Source organism: Lycorma delicatula, chromosome 5, assembly GCF_047948215.1.
Source record: "Lycorma delicatula isolate Av1 chromosome 5, ASM4794821v1, whole genome shotgun sequence".
Classification (NCBI taxonomy): domain Eukaryota; kingdom Metazoa; phylum Arthropoda; class Insecta; order Hemiptera; family Fulgoridae; genus Lycorma; species Lycorma delicatula.
The window spans coordinates 95,418,347-95,439,241 of record NC_134459.1 but is presented as its reverse complement, the minus strand read 5'-3'; the positions used below and the strand labels follow the sequence as shown (position 1 = coordinate 95,439,241).

General features: G+C 28.1%; 1 protein-coding gene across 6 annotated transcripts in view; it reads left to right on the top strand.

Annotated features, from left to right (window-relative positions):
- The window catches only part of Atpalpha (sodium/potassium-transporting ATPase subunit alpha), a 330,235-nt gene that overhangs the window by 292,015 nt on the left and 17,325 nt on the right, over positions 1–20,895 (top strand). For 5 of the 6 annotated variants that reach the window (XM_075366700.1, XM_075366701.1, XM_075366703.1 and 2 more), the window contains 2 exons: positions 555–811; positions 8,986–9,080. In XM_075366700.1, the coding sequence (XP_075222815.1) occupies positions 555–811; positions 8,986–9,080 (352 nt within the window). Of the gene's footprint in view, positions 1–554; positions 812–7,841; positions 7,937–8,985; positions 9,081–20,895 lie in introns of all 6 variants that reach the window. The other variant, XM_075366702.1, reaches the window with a different exon arrangement.

The following is a 20,895-nucleotide window of genomic DNA, read 5'->3' as shown; positions in this document are numbered from 1 at the left end:
CTGCTAAATTAAATCATATTTAATAAAAATGTATATTTAACTATTGCAAAGTACATATCTAAAAAATAGCATTAAAAAATATTACTGGGTTGGATATAAACACATTATTGGTATATGAGTATGTTCAGAGGCTGACAAATCTACATGTAAATCAATTAGAGCTAAATATGTTGATTGGTTGGTTCTAATATATTTACTAATTAGAAAATTAGTTACAATATATTACTGATAAGAAGCCAAAGAGAATCAAGATATTCTGATGAAGATATTGTGAATTCTGATGAAGATGGAGATATTGTGATGAAGATTTAAATTCATTAATTTTGGGTGTGTTTTGTAAATTTCGGTATGTGTTTACAAATTTTTTCTTTAATTTTAAAAATGTGGAGTATTAACTGTAATTAACTGAGATTATTAACTGTAATTGACTTAATATATATATATCTTATGTTAGTAGATAATTGATGTTATGGGGACTTTCACTTTTTCAGCCATTCAGCTGTTTTATTAAGATTTTCACTAATTTTGTTTTACTTTTTATATACTATCGACAGGTGTCGCTATGGGTATTGCTGGTTCTGATGTGTCAAAACAAGCTGCCGACATGATTCTGCTTGATGATAATTTTGCATCGATTGTAACTGGTGTTGAAGAAGGTAGATTGATTTTTGACAACTTGAAAAAATCAATTGCTTACACTCTGACATCTAATATTCCTGAGATTTCACCGTTCTTGGCCTTCATTTTGTTGGATATTCCACTTCCACTTGGAACTGTTACTATCCTCTGCATTGATCTTGGAACTGACATGGTCAGTTTTATTTATTTATGTATTAGTTTTTGTACTTATAATTATTTTCTCTTTCATTCTACCATAATAAAAATCAAATACCATACTTACATAATTTTGAAATTATCTAATTTTACATATATTAAGGAATGCATTTGTGAATTAATTTAATTAACTCTATAAGTAGTAACGGATGTAGAGTTAAAAGTTAATTCTACATATTTTATGATGATCATGTTATTTAATTATTTTAGTGTAATTAATTGATAGTAAGGTTTCTAAAAAAATAATTATTTTAAATTATCATTTATTTTGATCTTATATTTTTCATGACTCCAGGAAGAATCCATATTCTTATTTACATGAATTTTTCTTATGTTTTGAATGAACTGAAAATAACTTTGTATTGAGAATGGGTTAATATTAGATGATTGATTAAGGAGAATCAATCAAAATCAAAAGAATAATGAGTTTATTTAATTAATTGACTTTAACTGTACTTAAAGAGAGATTAACTGCTGAATATCTAGCCAAGCCTGATGTATTTAAAATCATTTGTTTATGAAAGCAATTAAAAGTTGCTGAAAAAGTGACAGCACTGAAGATCTAATCAGTAGCAACTTTTGTAGTATATAGAAATAATATCCCCCTTTCTATTACGAAGTATAATTAATTCTACATCATTAAGAAGATGTAAATATGTGAAATTTAAATTTAATTTTGATCGTACTCCATACATTATTAAAATAATACTGTAGCATTCTGTATTTTATTTCATTTTTTTTACTGAATGCTTGGAAATTATAGAATTATTTTAATTTTATTGTTTTACAAACTTCACTACAAAGGGGGCCGAGACACTTCTCAGCTTATTGATACCAATAGAAAATTTAAAGACTTCTCAGTCTTAAATATATGGGTAAAGTGTGTTATATATATTTCTTTTCCACCTCATTGCACCATTAACAATTTTAAGTAATGCTTCAAAAAAAGTATATTTCTCATTTTCATTAGCCTTTAAATAAGTTGGCAGGAACTATCTTGTCAAATAGTCTTCTTTCTGTTTTTTGAAGAAAAAATATTATTTTTATTAAATTTTTTCCTTAAAAAAATGTTCATTATTAATTTATTATAATGTACTCATTTAGAATTATTCTTTTTGTGTATGAATCTTATCAGTTTTCTATTTTATATATACGAGGGTGGTTCAGAAAGTTTGCAGTGTAAGAAAGAAAATATAGAATTTCTTAACAAATTTTTTTTATTTTTCAACATAGTCACCTTCTAAAGTAATACACGTACTCCATTGCTTTTCCAGCTTATTTATTTCTTCAGTAAAATACAATTTCTCAAGCTCTTCAAAATAGGCATCTATCTCAGTTATGACTATTTGAGGCAAATCTTCGCCCACCAAGCCATTTCTTCAAATTTGGGTACAGGAAATAATCACTCGGAGGTAAGTCTGGTGAATATGGAGCATGTGGAAACAATTCAAAGCACAGTTCATGAATTTTAGCAGCAACAACAGAAGATGTGTGTGTGTGTGTGGGTGCATTGTTCTGTAAAAGCACTTTTTTCTTGTCCAAATATGGACGTTTGGTCTTAATGTCCTCCTTCAATTGCTCCAATGCTGCATAATATTCTCCGATGATTGTTTTTCCTTTTTCTAGATAGTCTATGAGCACCACACCATGAACATCCCAAAAAAAAAACAGTGGCCATGACTTTTCCCACTCATTGAACTTTTTTTGCCTTCTTTGCAGCACTTCCACCAATTTCGACCCACTGTTTCGACTGTTGCTTCATCTCAGGGCTGTAATAATGAAGCCACATTTCATCAGCAGTAACAAAATGTCCCAAAATTCAGTTGAACATGTCCAAACACTGCTGAGAAATGTTCATTCGAGTGCGTTTCTAGTCAACTGTTAAACAAATGTAGCACCTATTGGCGCTAATAGCTTTTTCATTCCCAAATGTTCATGTAAGATGTTGTGAGTCTGAACTACTGATATTTTTGCAAGCTCATGTATCTTCAATCGTTGATCTATTAATACCACATTGTGGATTTTTGCAGTGTTTTCATTGGTTATGGCAGTTGCAGAATGTCCTGAATGCTCATCTTCAAAGATGGAGGTTTGACTGCATTTGAATTCAGCTGCCCACTTTTTTACCATGATGCATGGTAAAGCCAAAGATGGTGCATTATCATAAAGCAAATTCACTTTGTGTTGCCTTTTTTGATATTCTGGTCGTTTTTCATGCAATGCTTGATTCAAATCAATCATTTTTTGTTGAAAGTGTTCAGTATTAATGGTTTTGCCAGGTTTTAGCGGATCATAATAGATCACACCCTTCTGATCCCACCAAACACCGAGCATTGTCTTCTTTCTATAGCGATTTGGTCTTGAAATCTATGTCGATAGTTCACCTTGAATTACCCTTAATTTTTTACGCTTAGATTCTTGAAATATATCCACTTTTCACCTGTCATGATTTGGTGGAGAAATGACTTTCTTTTGTACCTAAGCGAGCAGTATTTTGCAAGTGGTTTTTCAGTTTTCTTGCTGTCTTTCATCAATTGTATTCATTTCATGCTCTCAGTTCATGTGGAACCCATTTTCCCATCTTCTGGATATTTCCCATGGCTTTCAAACATATGGAGATGGCTTCTCATGTTACATTTAATTGATCCACAAGTTGTTGTTGCGTTTGAACATCATCCTCATCCAACAATGCTTGCAATTTGCTGTCTTCAAACTCTTTCGGTGGTCTTCCATCATTCTTCGTTTCTCACGTCAAAATCGCCAGTTTTGAATTTAATTTTTTTTTTTAAACCACTCAAAGCACTGTGATTTACCAACAGCATGCTCACCGAAAGCTTCAACAAGCATTGCGATGCGATTCTGCAGCAGTTTTCTTTAAATGGTAACAGAAAATCATGCTGTCAGCAAATCGTAATTTGTAGGTACAAAACTCGACATGTTTAATGCTAATTAAAACTGCTGTTGTATGAAACTTGTATTGTTGTGAGTTAAAAGTCATTGTCAGCTGCCAAAGAAAGAAAATTGCATCAGTGATGCGGTTTGACGGTAACTACATTGATAGGGCCATCTATGGGCAAATTCCGGTTTCATATTTACATACCTGGTAACTCCTTTTTTATATTTTTCAGGTTTAAACCTTTTGCAACAAAATATTTTATTATTGCTCAAATTTTGATTTTATCCATTTTGCACAAAACAACAACACTCATCGTACCTCTTAACCACAACAATTAAACAACAGAGAAGATATATTCGAAACTGTTTAGTGTGCCATCTAATGGATATTACGTTTACTACAAATCGCCATTTGGACCTAATAGCGGTGTCTCTGTATTAGGTCGTGAACTTTCCAAACCGCCCTCATACAAATAAATGTTTAGAATTATAATTATTTTAAAGTATTTTAAAATCTACTGTTAAATAAATTTTTATATTAACAGATTAAAATTAATAAGTGATGAATATAAGTAATTCAAAAAAGTTCTTGTGATCCAGAAATTGCAGTTTTGAATTCGCTTGCTATCAATTATTAATTTTAATTGATGACTTAAAAACTAAACATTATCCATTGTTATTAAACCCAATAACACTGTTTTTACTTGCAGAAAAAATGTTTTTCTTAATTATTAGCTTTTCCTCTTTCATTGATATATTGAATCTTTTCAAAAATTATTTTATTATTTATGCTTAAAATGTATTTATAAAAGAAAGCTGCAGCAGTGTTATTGTTTTTTTTTTCTTGAGGCAGAAGCTAATTTTAATGTTTCTTTAAAGTTTTTATCATTGTGAATAATTTAATATATAAGCATTGACTGCTGCTGTTAATGAAAACTATGTTGATTGGTTAATTTAATGTTCACTTAATTGATTAAGTTTATTTTCAGGAGTAATATTTTCTTCTTTTAGCATAAGTGTGTTAATAATAAGTAAGTGTTAAAGACTGGTATATAATTTGTGATTTTTCCCAATTCTATAGTTATGTATGTATATCTTTTTTTGTTTAATAGTAGCCATTACATATTCTTTTAGATTTATCTTTCTTCTGAGGATAGACTTTCATGTTTTTTAAATTCTAAATTTATTGTAGTTTTTCTTATTAGTGTTACTTAACATTTTATTAGTACTATAGTTTTCTCAAGTATTCATAGTTTTATGAATCATTACTTGTAATTTTTTTATTTATGTTTATTTGTGTTAATTCTAATTTAGTAGATTTTGAGCATACATTTTACTTGTAGATTGATTTTACACTTTTGTTTATCATTAAGTTAATTTTTAATCTTTGGTTTATTTTTTTATTTTATTTTTTTTAAGTTGATCTGTGTTAGGTTTACAATTTAGATTTAAATTCATCCATTTATGAGAAATATAAGAAATAATCATAAAAGTGAAAACTGCTTATAAACTTTTAATTAATAGTGTAATGCTTATAAGCTGTTGTTCTAAGGAATTTGTTGATAACACCAATTTGGATCAGTTCTATATTGTTACTTTTTAGAATTGATTTTGTATGACAGGTTTATTAGTTGTCTGTATTTCATTCTTTTATATATCTTGTTCCTTAAGAGTTAAAGGTTTTTTCAGAAAGTTTACCTTTCGATTACTATCCTTTTTTCTGTAGGATTCTTTTTTGAATTTATAAAAAAAGTTATTTCTTGAAATGTAGGGTATTCATTGTATTTGTTTCCATTGTGTTCCCAAGGACACAGTCAACTATTTTCATTCTTACAGATGATTATAATGTATATATAAATATTCACTTCGAAAATTGTTGGTTATTTGTTGTTTTTTTTTTAGCATAATCGGTTAACAGCACTGACAATCAATATAACCTTAATTCCTGTAAAATTTAAATAATATTTAAGTCGTAGCATCAGGATAGCTATTTCATTTTTTCTTTCATGAATTTAAATTCTACAGATTTTTTTAATCAAAAATTGATTTATTTTTATATAAGTACTAATTATTTTTTTTTACAATTATTTTAATCAGTTATCTTTGATTATTTTTTACATGATGTAAATGTAAATATTATTACAGGACGTTATATGTCCATCACAAGTGAAAAATAAATAATCAGTAACAGTCTGAAAAAGTATATCATTGCTACCAGTCTTGTTTCAGTTATGAGTAATTCAATTTTTCATATAGAAACTACATATAAAATGATGAGTCATGATGGTCAACTATAGAGTGATAATTAAATTTTTTTTTATGTTAAAATCACAAGTTAAATAGTGAAATAACCACAGTGAATGGAGATTATACATCATATTTGCTTAACTTTAAAAATATCCAACATGATATGTTAATTGTGTTTTATAGAAAATAAGTTGTGAAAAATGTACTTTAATTCATTCCTATAATTGCTAGAAAGCTAGTTAGTTCCTTAATGTCAGAAAGCTATTTTATGTTGATGATAATTTATTTACACTCTTTCTGTATTTATTTAAAATTAATTTTCCAATAAAATAGTTTATACTTGTAAAGTAGTAATACTGGTAAACAACTTAAATTACATGGAAATTGTAGTTCCAGAAAATCTTTCAGAGCTAATTATAAAATTACTTTTTCAGTGATTGTTAATATAATTGCTGTTAATGTTACCTTAATTAAAACTGTTAATGAAGCCCTTGAAAATATAGTCAAATAATATTTTGATCTTAGTTATGTGTGTTCAAATCCTCTTATATTAGCAATTTTATCAATCAATTCAACAATTGATTGACATTTGCATAATATTACTTGACTCTTATTCACTCAAGTCAGCTCATTGATATAAATTGAAAATAAAGCTATACTTAGTATTGAACTCTGTAATACTTACCTATATTTTGATGAATTGAAATCAACATCTCCGTCTTCATAGTATCCCCTTTTTTTTTCTTCCCTCTTCCCTGAATTGGTTATGCCATAGTGAAGCATAACACAATCCGGGGGTTACCAGAGTTACCAGGCCCGACTATGTCATTCCTGTTCCCCCATCCTAGGAGCCGGAACTTGGTCTTTATGCCTTGTTTGCCTCAAACGGGAATACCCAAAAGAGCGTTCTCACTGGGAGTATGGTCTTTTCTACAAGAGGACGAGAGAGTCCTCGTGCCTCATCACTGCTACCCATCTGTGCATGCACAAACTAATTGCAGCTCAGCAGGGAGTTGTCCTTCATCCTCTCATTGCCCCAGCAGCCCCATCCTTCTGTTAAAGGACCTGTGTGATAAAATATCAGTATTCCCCTTTTGTCTCTGCATTATCTTGTTCAAGTAAAATTTATTATGTTGATTCAGATGTGAGTCTTACTAATTGAACATAATCTTTCAAATATATTTTATCTTTCAAATAAATATAAATACAAATAATCTACACAGGCATTATTCATAACAAATCACTGTAAAAAAAAATAGTATAGATATAAAGGATATTAACTGAAAAATAAAGATCTTATACGCTGTGAAAAACCAAGATCTCAACTCACTTGAAATTTATTAACTCATTAAATTTGACGAAAACGGCTTGTTAGATAAACAAGCGTAACACAGATTGATTGCATTATTTGAATAAAGGTATTTTCTTACCTTTTTATGAGATAAATACTAATAAAAAAAGTATCACTGGCAATTAATATGAAGAAGGAGCTGCATAATTAGCTCTGTAAGATACTTTAAAAATATTATTTTCATGTAAAATCATGAAAGTGAATCATTTATAATTTTTAATAACTTTTAACATTTTCATTTTTTTCATCATACTTTTAAACCAAGTGGTATTTTAGTGACAGTGATTTATTATGTAACAATTATATTAGTTATATGGCAATCTTAATTTGTATCAATTTTTAAAAATATTAGTTGTATTAATAACATGTGAGGCATATGATAACATTAAATAATTTTATTTTCTTTTGTTTATAAATCATTATTTAAAAAGAAAGCATTTGGTTTTACTGCTGAATAATTTCATTTATTATCAGCCTGTTAAAATTTTTTATTAAAACACTATAATTGATATAGGTGCCAGCTATTGCACTGGCATATGAAGAGGCTGAATCAGATATTATGAATCGACCACCAAGAAATCCATTTAATGATTCACTGGTTAACGCGAGGTACTCCTCTTTTTCTTCAGTTAATCTTTGTTTTGAATTGTAAATAATATGTTGAAATTTAACAATTTTTGTTTTCATAAATAATTAGTTGCTGTTGTTGCAGTGAGTTTTTGTGAATAATTTACTAACCTCAGAATAATTATGATTACTGTTTACATATTGCAGGTAAAATGCAGATAATATTCAAGTAATTTAGTGTTTGTCTTTTAATTACTACTGTTTATTAACAGCTTTTATTTAACATCTTTTAATTGAGTCCATGAAAGTTAACATGATTGTTAGTTATTGCTAATTTTGAACTTTTTTTTAATTTTTTTGAACTTGTACTTAGTTTTACAATTGAATATAATTTATTATTATAATTGTTAATAGAATGTAGTTCTTATCATTTACTTTTATAATAGTCAGTTACGTTCATCTTAGGCTGTGGTCTGCAGCTGTAGAACTATTTATTTTTTACAACCCTTTCTATTTTACACCTTGTCTTAAACTACCTGTCGCATTATTCACAGCACTCAACCTACCTATCCCTAAACAATCCTGTTTGAATCTGCTTAGTCTGTGTTTTCTTCTGCACCCTTACATTATAAATATATATATATATATACGTATAGGTTCTAGTTTGAATCATATTCTACTTTTTTTTATCATCAGAAACTTGCACTATGAATGCTTCAAATCATTATCATCATCTTTTATTATTTTTAGAAATGCTACTATCATATAAATTAGCCTAGTTTATAATTTGGTCTTGAATAATTTTTTTTTAGTGTCCAGTAGAAGTGCACTCTTAGAAGCCTTTATTATTAGTCTTGTAGCCATATTAGGAAATTAGTGAGTAATGGCTACTCATTCTTATTATATTATTATTTTTGTGTTTTTTATTTTTTATCATTATTATACTATTATTAATATACATGTATATGTTGTGTTTTTTATGTTTCTTTTTATTCTTATTATTATAATGTTTTGATGATGGAAAGTGTGTGTGCGTGAGTTTTTTTTAATTATTAATTTTATCCATCATGTTTTACGCAATGTCATGTCAGGTGCCCGCTATATCTCTGGCCTATGAGGAAGCCGAGTCTGATATCATGAAGCGACAACCTCGAAATCCTTTCACAGATAAACTCGTGAACGAAAGGTAATCCTAAACAAAACTGTAGAGTATCGGGGTATTATTAATTGTTATTTCAATATCTTACTTTACAGTATCTGTCTTATCTCTTCTATAAATATATATATATCTCTTTCTATCTCAATATTTCTCTCTTTCTATCTGTTTATATTTGTATCTATCTGTTCTTCTCTGACTGTCTATTTCTTGTGTGTAAAAAAAGTGGTCGCTTATTGTATTAATACATTTTGTTGCTTGGGTATTGTAGAATGCTTCATCTTCATTATATTTTCTTAAATACTTATATATATGTTTTAACATGTAAGTTTGCTTGCTAATTATCATGTCATGTCGTTCAAGTTTTGACATATTCATAAGTGTTCAAGTTGTGTATATTCATAAGGTAAGTTTATTTGTGTATTCATTCATGTAATTATTTTTATTATTTACATTCAGTTATTTATTTGTTTATTTTAACAGTGCATGTTGTTTTGTGTGAATGCTGCTCCTGTCATCGCATTGTTCACTGCTCTGTCGCATCATACATGTCTTGTTTTCCTGCACTTAACATTTCATAATCATTTTACCTCTTTAACCTTGTGTTGTCCAATTCCTGGTCTATTATTCCTATTTTGATTTTATTGAAAATCACATTCTATATTTTGTCTGTTCCCTTTGTCTTCAGGTGTTTTTATTTACTATTATTTAGGGTAAATTTAACACTGCATAAATTACTAAATTGTTTATAATGCTGTTAACTATACTAAAATTATTATTATTATTGCTAATTCTATTACACGTATTATGATTATTATTGTTATAATTACTATTGTTACATTATTTCTCCTCGGCTTATGGAGTACATGGTCTTGCAGGTGGTCAGGGTACTAACTCAATAATTAATTATACTTTTTTTATATTTAGATTTGAATTCTCACCTTGATAACTTGCATGTAAATTGAAACACTTTTTCTTGCTTCCTTCATTTACTACTACCTACTACATTATTATTTATTCAGCAGGTTTAATATAACATATGCCTCGCCTTTAACTATATTATTGCTAATGCTACTATTGAACTTCAGCTGTAATTTTTACTGTATACTTAAGTAATAAATTCAGGCTGTTAACAATAAAAAATGTTAATATCACTTCTTGTTTTCTAAAAAAAAATATGAATATTTTTTCTATCTCTGGTATGAATGCAATGTTTTTATTAGATGCCTGCTATTTCTCTGGCTTATGAAGCTCCAGAGTCGGACATTATGAAACGGCAGCCAAGGGATCCGTACAGAGATAATTTGGTCAACCGCAGGTGGGTCTTAGAATATCGATTAATGATTGTGAAAGGTACCATTCACATTCATTTGTTATTTATTTATTACTTTTTTTTTTAGTGTATATGCGGGTTTATCTTGCATTATTTTACATTAAATTCAATTTTTTGTACATTGTATTAGATAATCTCATTACAACATTTTTTAATTAACTAAATTTTTTTTATATTTATTTTAAGGATTCTTATTTTTCTAAAAAAAATTCTTGTTGTTACTTTATTTTGAGTAACCACAATTGATCAGAAAGACATGGTACTGGTACTTGCAATAGCATTGAAAACTTATTACCCTTAATTAATTTGTAGTGTATAAACTTTTTCATATGTAAAACAAAGTTGTACCTTGCCAATTGCAGTTATGTTCCTTAGTAAAATTGCAAAATGAAAAATTGTGAAGAACTAACCACATTGTATATATCCCCATAATATACATATTACTTTGCAAAATTGAAAAATGAAGCTAGATTTTTAATACTGTTTACCTAGCTAGATTCTTGAAACTCATTTGCAATTGATTATTATTGACATACTCTATTAAAATAAGTTTTACTTTTCAGATGAGAAACAGTGTGTCTGTGGGCATAAATAACGCTAACGCATACATTAATTTTTTTTAAAATCCAAATTAAAATTTCATGAATGTTGAATTTTGACATTCTAAACTAAAAGTGATTGAAAAAAACATGTACACTGTTTAAAAATTGGGCCACAAGCAGTTCTAAAGTCTCAGAGGAGCTTTTCTGATATTTTGATGAAGAAATTAGTAGTAATGCCATTTTAATCCATCTATTCACCTAATTCACCATTCTATACCTTGAAAGGAAAAACAGCAAAATACAGTTAATAGTTTGTTTTGGTATACAGTTTAAGTAGTTATTTTCATTATTAGTAAAATTATAAAGAACTGAATGTAGAATTACAAAAAACAAAAAGAAAGAATTATAAAACCTTTATAATTTTTTTTATGATCATGAATATTGTCCATTTTAGTTAAAAGTTAATAATATCTATCAGCATCTGAAATCCTGAGGTTATTGCATAATTTATTTGCAGTTGGTTGATGAAAAGATGGATAAAAGAAAAATTTTATGTACACATTAGCAATACTTGTTTATTATTTCTCCATTAGGTCACCATCCATATTCAAGCTCCAACTGTAACTTGACATTTTTTGGCAGACCCTCATCCAAAAACTCTCTCTGCCAATATCTCCATATCTTCTATGGCTGTCATTATCCTCATCTGTGGGTGAACGCATCATTGATTTAATAGTGTTTGTAATCAGTCAGACCATATCTTTGAAGAGGTGATAGTCAATTGCCATCAAGTCTGGGCTGTATAGGGAAATTGGTAAAACTACCCAATTAAGCTGCCTCTCTTTCAGATTGGAGTTATGTATTGTCATGCATAAGATGACTGTTTTTGCAAGCATTCTGTTTTAGTGTGGCCTCTGACGCTTCTTCAGTGTTTCACCATAAACATCTAATATTATTGTAGTCCCAGGTTCTGTGAATTATGTTAGCAATGTTCCCTTCCTAGTTCCAAAACATTAAAAGTATAATTTTTGGCCTGATACTGCCTCCTTAGACTTTTTTGGTTTCTAGTGTTTAAACTATTTCTTGATTTGTGTATTTAAGAATTTGACTGATATCTAATCTCAAGCCATAGTTCTGTTCAGATAATCATCTCAGTTTTAATGAACCACTCAAGAAATCTCAATATATGAGCATTCTTTGAGTTTTGTGTACACAGTGTATTTTGATTTTGGACCAATCTTGCATTTTACTCACATATAATTCCAGTCTGTCTTGTTATAGTCCTTTCAAGTAGACATTTTCAAAATTTGCAAAAAATGATTTGAAAATTTATCAGTCATGATTTAATGTTTCCCTTTCTCTCCTCATTATGTAAATTTTTAGTTCCTCTGTGTATTTCTGGCATAAATTTCTCATAGCCCTACCTCTCATAACATTAATATGGATATGATACAAATCATTAATCTTGGTGGTGTTGTCCTTCGTGCTTGCAAATTCTAATCTTACTGTGCACCTCATACTTGGGAAGAGAAACTATAAGTTCCAAGTATTGTTGTTGATCACTGTTTTAGCTCAAAAATAATAATCTTATGTTCTGCCCAGTGTGCAAATGAGATGAGATTGATGAAGAAGCTGAGATTGTCCTGCACTAGACAATATAAGATTGTAGATTGCTGGTGGGTACTACACAATGCCATTATTATCAAGAATTAGTCAAAACTGAGTCCCGAAATGCTTTGGAAAAGATAGGTCTAATTTGGAAAAGATGTTCTAATAAAATACACTTATAAATGAAAATGTAAATAATGCTAATATTAGTTTAATATTTATTTTATGGTGATAAAATTACTAAAAAGTTTTCAGTTTGTTTAGAACAAACAGAAAATCATATATACAACTAAACATAAGCATAACCTGAAATATGAAAAGCTACACTTTTATTTGTTATAAACTTTAATCTGTTATATTATGAATAAATATATAGCACCTAGAACATAGGCTTTGGTCATTTGCATATTCCAAAATCCCAGAGCTATGCTGTGGTTTAGAGTTCAAGTTGTTGATAACTGATATTGAAGATGTAATGCACATAGTAATTTGTTAATATTTTTTTAATGATAACTATCATTTAGTGAGATCTTAGCCAAGAACAGTAAAAACAGATTCTCTCAAAAAATATTTAAGGTAATTTAAAAGGTATTTAAAATTAATTACATAAAAACTTGTGTATTAAACATAAGCAATTGTTTAATTCTGTTTCAACTGCGTGATTGCTGGGTTTACCCATGTTATAATTTCAGGTACTATTTATTTATTTTTATTAACTTATATATTGCATTAGCTTTGAAAAGATTATAACAAAAAAAAAGAAAAATTGCAGTTTCATTTCAGTTGTACCATATTATGCTATTAGTAGACTACAGCATTCATTGATTCTGTACTAGTTTGGTATAGTGTTTTAACAAATTTTAATTATGCTATTTACTGAGAAATATAAAAAACCTCTTTATTGAAAAGTTACTTAAAATTGAAAAAGATCATCAAGTCCATGTATTTGTGTAAAATTTTCTCTGGTAGAATCGTGAACGGTGAGGTACAACTATGTCTATAACAAATTTCTTTTAGATGTTTGCATAAGGAAAGGAGAACTTTAATGGGGGGATGTAAAATCAATTCATTATTTACAATTTTAATTATTATCCTTTTATTTTTTTAAATTTATTTTCAAAGTGCTGTTAAGTGAATAATCTTATAGAAAAAGCATTGCTCATATTTTTATCCAGTTAAATTTTATCCAGTCATTAAATAGTTACTTGGAAGTTTATGTAGCATCTGATTTGGTTAAAAAACCACAATCATGAATTTTTCTTTGAGGGTGATTACTACCCAACCAGCCATCAAATTATAGGATAAAAAAATATGAAATTTAACCTATTATATCATTAATTTACCAGGAAAGCATAAGAGGATTAATATGCATGTTCTTGACTTGATTTCTTTCTATATATTCTGATTAATACTCAAGCTTTCATATGAATGCTATATTTTATTATTAGAACAGTTTTTGACCAATACACTTTTATATGCATGCATGCTGTGGGTGAAAATTAATAAAAGATTGAATTATTTTCCATGAAATAATTTTTCAGTTTGATGATTGACATTAACAGAAAGTGAAGTTTATGAAAAATTTATAACTTTATTGAAGTGAATCAATACTGGGTGACTCATGTGTCCTTATCTGTTAGATTGGGTTTCCTGTGACATTTCGAGAAGAAATTTCTAGGTTTGTTTTAATTATTCTTTAAGATATGCAGAATCAAGCAAGTTTTATTGACGGTATTATAATAGTAGTAGGTTTGTAAGACTGAGAGGAGATAAATGTTGGGCATCTAACATCTGTGATTTTCAGATGAGATTTTCTAGCAAATTAAAAAAAAAAGCTGAAGCAAAAAACATGTGAAAATATTGCTTTGTGGAATAAATTTCTAGTTATTATGTTAATTTCATTTTATTATATTTCAGCATTTGTAACTTCAAAGATGATTATTGTATGATAGATGGGAAATTCTGAAACAAAAAAACTTTTGCACTTAGAAAATTGTTTGAACTAAAAAAAAAAATATATATAATACAAAAAACACTTCTCTTCTTTATTTGAGCTACAAATGTTTGTTTTTAACCATTAGTATTATTATTTATAACTAATAACAAAACTTATAACTAAAATTATAAGTTCTGAATTTATTTATTAACTAATAAATGGTTTTACATATATTTTTGCTCTTAAGTACAATAAATGTAAGCTTATATTCATTTATTTTAGGTGATCAAATTATGAATTGTATAGACTAAATTATCACATGGTATGTGTATAATTAAAAATTATAGACATATCTTGTTAAATATCGGAGTTAATAACAGACATCTTAATTATCTTGTTAAATTTATAAATCTTACTTGTCACAAATAAGCTAAGCATCTAGAAAAAAACTTCTATTTGTTAAGTGTGTGGTTAATGTTGCTTAAATATGAGTATGTGTTGTGTTGCTTGTTAATTATGTTTTATTTTATTTTGTTATTTATTAATCTATAAATCAAACATTATAAATTTAAGCAAGAGAAAGATTAATAAATGGTTTAGCAAATGCAAAGCATGGTATTTGCAAAATCTAATTATTTTATTAAAAATTATGATAATCATATTTTTATAACTCACTGCTTTTATTTGTTATCTCTGTTAGTTAATTTACAGAAATTTTTGCTTCTGTAGAATTTAATTTAATTTATATATATTCATAAATAATTTAAAAATTAATCTTATAAAGGTTATTATTACATGCTTACTATTTTAGAGATTGAAAAAATGTAAAACTAAAATTAATAAGTTTTCGACATTAAAAGAGTAAAAACTGTTTTAAATTGTGATACTGACAAGGATTTAAAAAAAAAAACAACAAAAAACAGTTATTTATAAAATTGCTTTTAAACTAACTGTAAAGAATAAAATAATTAATAACAATAAATATACTTCTAATATTTTGTAATATCTTATAAAAGAATGTGAGAACCAAAATTCTAAAAAGTTGGTCTTCGAAGTAATAAATAGAAGTCAGAAGTCTAAAATATGCTGTCTGGAACATTCTCTTATAAATACATAAATATGTTATTAGAAATCTATTATGCTTATCATATTAGGGAAAATAAAGACATAATTTCAAACGTAACAAACATGTTATTTGAAATCAGTAGCTACAAATTTAAAAACCTTTTACTTGGAAAAAACATTTTATATATATGTACATGTAATAAAAGCATATGAATATTTTTTTTTTTTTAATTCTGAAGAAGCAGAGATATTTGTAAAGCACCTAAAGAAGATAATGAATAAAAGCAGTAAGTGATAAAAATGGAATTTTAGTAAAATAAAAGAAAGAAAAATTCCAGAAATAATTTCTCTATAAATCAATATTCTTGAATAATTTATACAAGTGTTCCAAAAGTTCCACACCATAGGGATATATACAATATCTGTTCAATATGGTTTCTGTTTGTTGGAACATAATTGAAAATGGTCTCCCGTGTTCCACAGAATGTTGATCACAAAGTCAGGCTTTACAGATTGGCACACAGTTGTGATGCATTCTTGCAGATGGATTTTGTCCCTGATCTTGACTACATAAACTTGGGATTTTACATAACCCCATGTGACACTATCCATTGGGTTTAAATTCGGGAATTGTGGAGCCCATTCCACTCATCCCCTACAACCGATTCACTGTGGAAAGTGTTCATCTATCCAATCACAAACTTGTGTATCATATTGCAGGGATGCACCATCCTGCATGATCCATTTTGGCTTTCCAGAACCCAGCAAATCCAAATGAGGCAGTAATTCATTTCCTAACATTGCCAAGTAAGTTTCGCTATTAACTGTTCTGTCAAAGAAGTAGGGACCAATGATCTGGTCTTTCCACAAACCACACCAAACCAAACCATGACGCGATCAGCTACTTACTCCTTACTGTCGATAAACCAGTGAGTGAGGGTTACTGTTGAACCAATACTGTAAGTTATGTCGGTTCACCTCACCATTATAAAAGTTGGCTTCATCAAAGAACATAACTTAGACAAAAACTCTGGGTCCTTCTCCGACTGGGTCAAACACCAATTCCAGATTTCCATACGATAATAGGATCGTCTTCTGACATGTGGTGTAACACTTATAACTTGTACAGATGATATTTGTTTTTTTGCAAGATCCTCCATACTGCTGACTGAGAAATGCCCGCTTCCAAGCCTGTTCAGCAAATTAATTTTTTAAGACTTGCAGATACCTTTGCCAAAACCCCTTCTACTACCTCTTCTGAAGTGCTCGGACTTGTAGATCTTTTAGCATCGGCAACACTACCTGTAGTAGCCTTGAACTCTGTTAGCAGTCTGCCAGCCGTTGTGTGTGACACTAGTTTTTGTTGAGGATGCTTCACATTAAATTCATCTGCAACTTATCTATGAGAGAATCCTACTTTTCCACAAAGCAGGATAATCTTTACCCATTCTTCAGTGATCAACACCTTTCAGTCCTGCAACTAGAAAACAGAGCAAAATTACTAAAATCCCTGTGGTCCAGGACTTTTGGGGGACACCTTGTAGATCAGAAAATGTATTATGGTAAAGATTCATTAAGAATTTCAAATTAAATAAAACACTTCATTTTTTCATGTCTTGATAGTAACAAAAAATGGGATTTAAAAGTTTACTACATGTCAAGATTACATGTATCTTGCTCAGTATTTTTTTATTCAAATCACAAATTCTTCAGTGTTAATATATTATTTAACCTTAACATCTTTGTATAGATCACTAGATTTAAAATTCTTTGACAATAAATCAATTTAGTATCTACTATATTTCATCTGCAACATGTAATTGTGAATGAAGTTCCTAGTTTTAACTTAAAAACTAAAACTAGAAGAGTATCTTAACAATATTATGTATGCATTAGCATAATTTTTGTTGTTTTTTAACAATTATTTATTAATTTATTTTCAACTTATTTTAATAATGGACACTTGTCAAATCATGGGCATTTTAAATACCATTACAATTTATTTTAGTGTATTGTTATTTTTATTTATTTTCTATTAACTAATGTATAAAGTTTTTATCAAAGCTTGGTTTGGAATGGATTCTAAATGAAAAAGATTTTAATTGGATGCTACTTTGAATCATGGTGAAATTTAATTTAACATAAAATAAATTTTAACATTTTAAGTTCCTTAAAACACAACACTCTTTTTGTCAGTCTGATTATAAACCAAAATGTAGGGAACGAAATGCTTTTGTTACTTCAAAATATTTAAATAAAAACCGTACCAATTAATTCTGTTGTTTTTCTTAATGGGTTGATATCTACATAAAAATTTACCACTTTTTGATGGCTGATTTAGTAGTAATCATAATTAAAAAGTAAAAGAAAATCATCAAGTTTTTTAACCTAATCAAATTTTCCATAAGTTAACGAATAACATTTTGCTGTTGGCTGTATGTTAAAATTTTACTGGATGAAAAATTATGTGCAATACTGTTTTTTGCTATAAAAATTAATGTACTTTAAGATAATTAAAAAATAAAGCATGTTAATTAAAATTATAATAGAATCATGGTTTTGTGTTTCTCTGCAAAATGCATTCTTTCTTGAGGAAGAGAGTATATATGGTTGGATTGTCTGAATTAATTAGAATGGCTCTTCTAAATTCTTAAATATCATAATTTATTTCAGGATATTGTTATTTCTATTTATTTATTTCACTAATGTATAAAATTTTTATCAAAGCATTGTTAGAATAGATTCTAAATGAAAAAGATTTTAACAGGATGCTACGTTGATTTCTTTGAACCATGGTGGAATATAATTTAATTAAATAATATTTAGTATTTAATATTTTTTATTTCTATATTTATCTATTTATTATTGCAATAAAATGTATAATATCATGTATATATCATGATACATATCATCATTAGACATATCATACATCATTATACTTATCATGTATAATATCATGAAAGTGTATATTATATTTAACTACAAAGTATGCAATCTCTTACTCCTAAAGGCTAAGTTTGTACAAGAACTAACTTAAAAATTAAAACTAGAAGAGTATCTTAACAATATTAAAATACGCATTAGCATAATTATCAAAACTCCAAGTTTTTGTTGTTTTTTTAACAATTTACTTATTAACGCTTCATTTTCAACGTATTTTAATAATGATGCTGTCAAACATGTCTTATCAAAATTTTTGAAGGGATAAAAGTAAAATTTGAACATTAACAAAAACTTGTGATACTACAAGATGAATATGGAATTGTGATCTTAATAATTAATTTAAGTAAAACAATTGAATTCAAATAATAATAATAATAAATGCATTTATCAATACTGATTTTAAAATATCTCCATGGTTAACTTCTAAAATTAAAAGATTACTCAGCTGCAAAAGAGAGTATAATCATTAAATTTTAAATAGTTTCTTAAAATTTTAAATCCAGTCATAATAATAATAATAATAATAATGTATAGAAATAAAATAAAATATAATTAATTTACAGCTGCATTATTCTAGTAAGTTTTGGTGTTAATTATTAATAATAATAGTAAAAATTTATACGTGAAAATAGTTTAATCAAAAACTGAGAACTCTTGACTGCAATAGCTCCTCTAAAATTAGTAGTTATATGGTATTAGTTATACAGAGTCATCAAAAAAGGATGCAGCAATAAAAAAAAAATCATATCTCTATGTAATTAAGGTAAAGGATTAATTGGAACTATAAAATAATCTGGATATCATCAAATTTTTTTTTATGTAACCAGCCGTGACCTTGAGCTGATGTGCACAGTGCATCTGCATCACTCTCAGTCAGTGCAATGGCAACAGTTCAGCAGAAAACACAGTTGTTTTGTGGTTTGTGGAGTATAAATCAATTATAATTGTTCAACGAACTTTCTGGTGTGTTTATGGCAATGATCTCCCTCATGCAAACAGCATTAGATGGTGGTATGAGCTGTTTAAGGAATCGGGCAATTTGAAGTGAAAAAGTCCCTCGGACAGCCCAAAACGAGTGACGAAGCAGTTGTGTGTATACGCCAAAGTTGTTTAGGAAGCCTTAAAAATCAAATTGAACAAGAAAGTAATGTTGCTGTATTGTTTCAACAAGATGTTGCACCCCCTACAGGTTCCCTTATCTTTAGATTGGTAGGGCCAGGTTTGATGCTTTCGCCTCTGAGAAGCCCAGATTTGATACCCTTAGATTTTTTTCTATGGAGATTAAGACCTAGATTTTTTTCTATGTACAATATTTAAGACAACAGATTACAGCTGCTATTACCACAGTATGCCTACGATGAATCAGCAGACCTGGGTAGAACTCGTTTATTATCAGCTGAATGCTTGTAGAGTGTCCAATAAAGCTCATATTGAAACATTCCAAGTTATGTAAAAAATGTTTCAGTGATGAATTCTTTAAAAAAAATTTTTTTCTGAGATAGGATTTTTTTAAACTGTTGCAATCTTTTTTAATGACTGTGAATAGTATTATATGATATATGGAATTTTTAATTCTATAATGTCGAACATTATAAATTATAGTAATACATACAATATGCAGTTATATTGACACACTAAAAATTATATTAATATAAATCAAATACTAAATAAAAATATTTTTTATTTAAATACCCTTCAATTTATAAATCCCACTGAAACCAGATAATCACAACTCTATTGAGAAACGTTTAGTATGTGTATTCAATTTGGTCGTCCTCTCTGGTAATCGATTGAAAATTTTGGTTGTCAGGAACTGATAGCAATTCTTATAATAGGTTAAATACAACCTAGGCATAACATTAGTCTTAGATTAGTTTATTTATACATATTTAAGTCCATTAACATATTCTGTATATTTCCATTTATTATGTAAAAGGATTTTAAGACTTTGTATATGTCTTAAAATCCTTTTATGCTTTTTAAATTATAAGAGGCCTCAAAGTATAATGTTTGGAACCCTATTCAAAAAAATATTCTTGGTGCTTTGAATTAATTATATTTTTAATGTAGGCTGTCTGAGTTTAATATGCCATACAGAATAAAAAAAAGTTTTGCCAGTTTTCATGTTTCTTTATTCTTGGCTCCTGTTAATTCAAAAATATTATAGTTGATTTACTAATTTATTTGAAAGCATTTACTGAATATTCTTCTTTTTTTAATTACAGTAATTCTCTTCTATAATGATAATATTAATTGCATTATTCCAGTTAATATTCGTACTGATCTTGATTATTCAGTTGCAGTTGTAAATCTTAATCATTCAATCATTACAAGATTTTGCACGCGCGTGTGTGTGTAGGGGGTGAACCTTATACAAATTTGCATAACATTTTATTGCACGATGTGATGTTTTAAAAA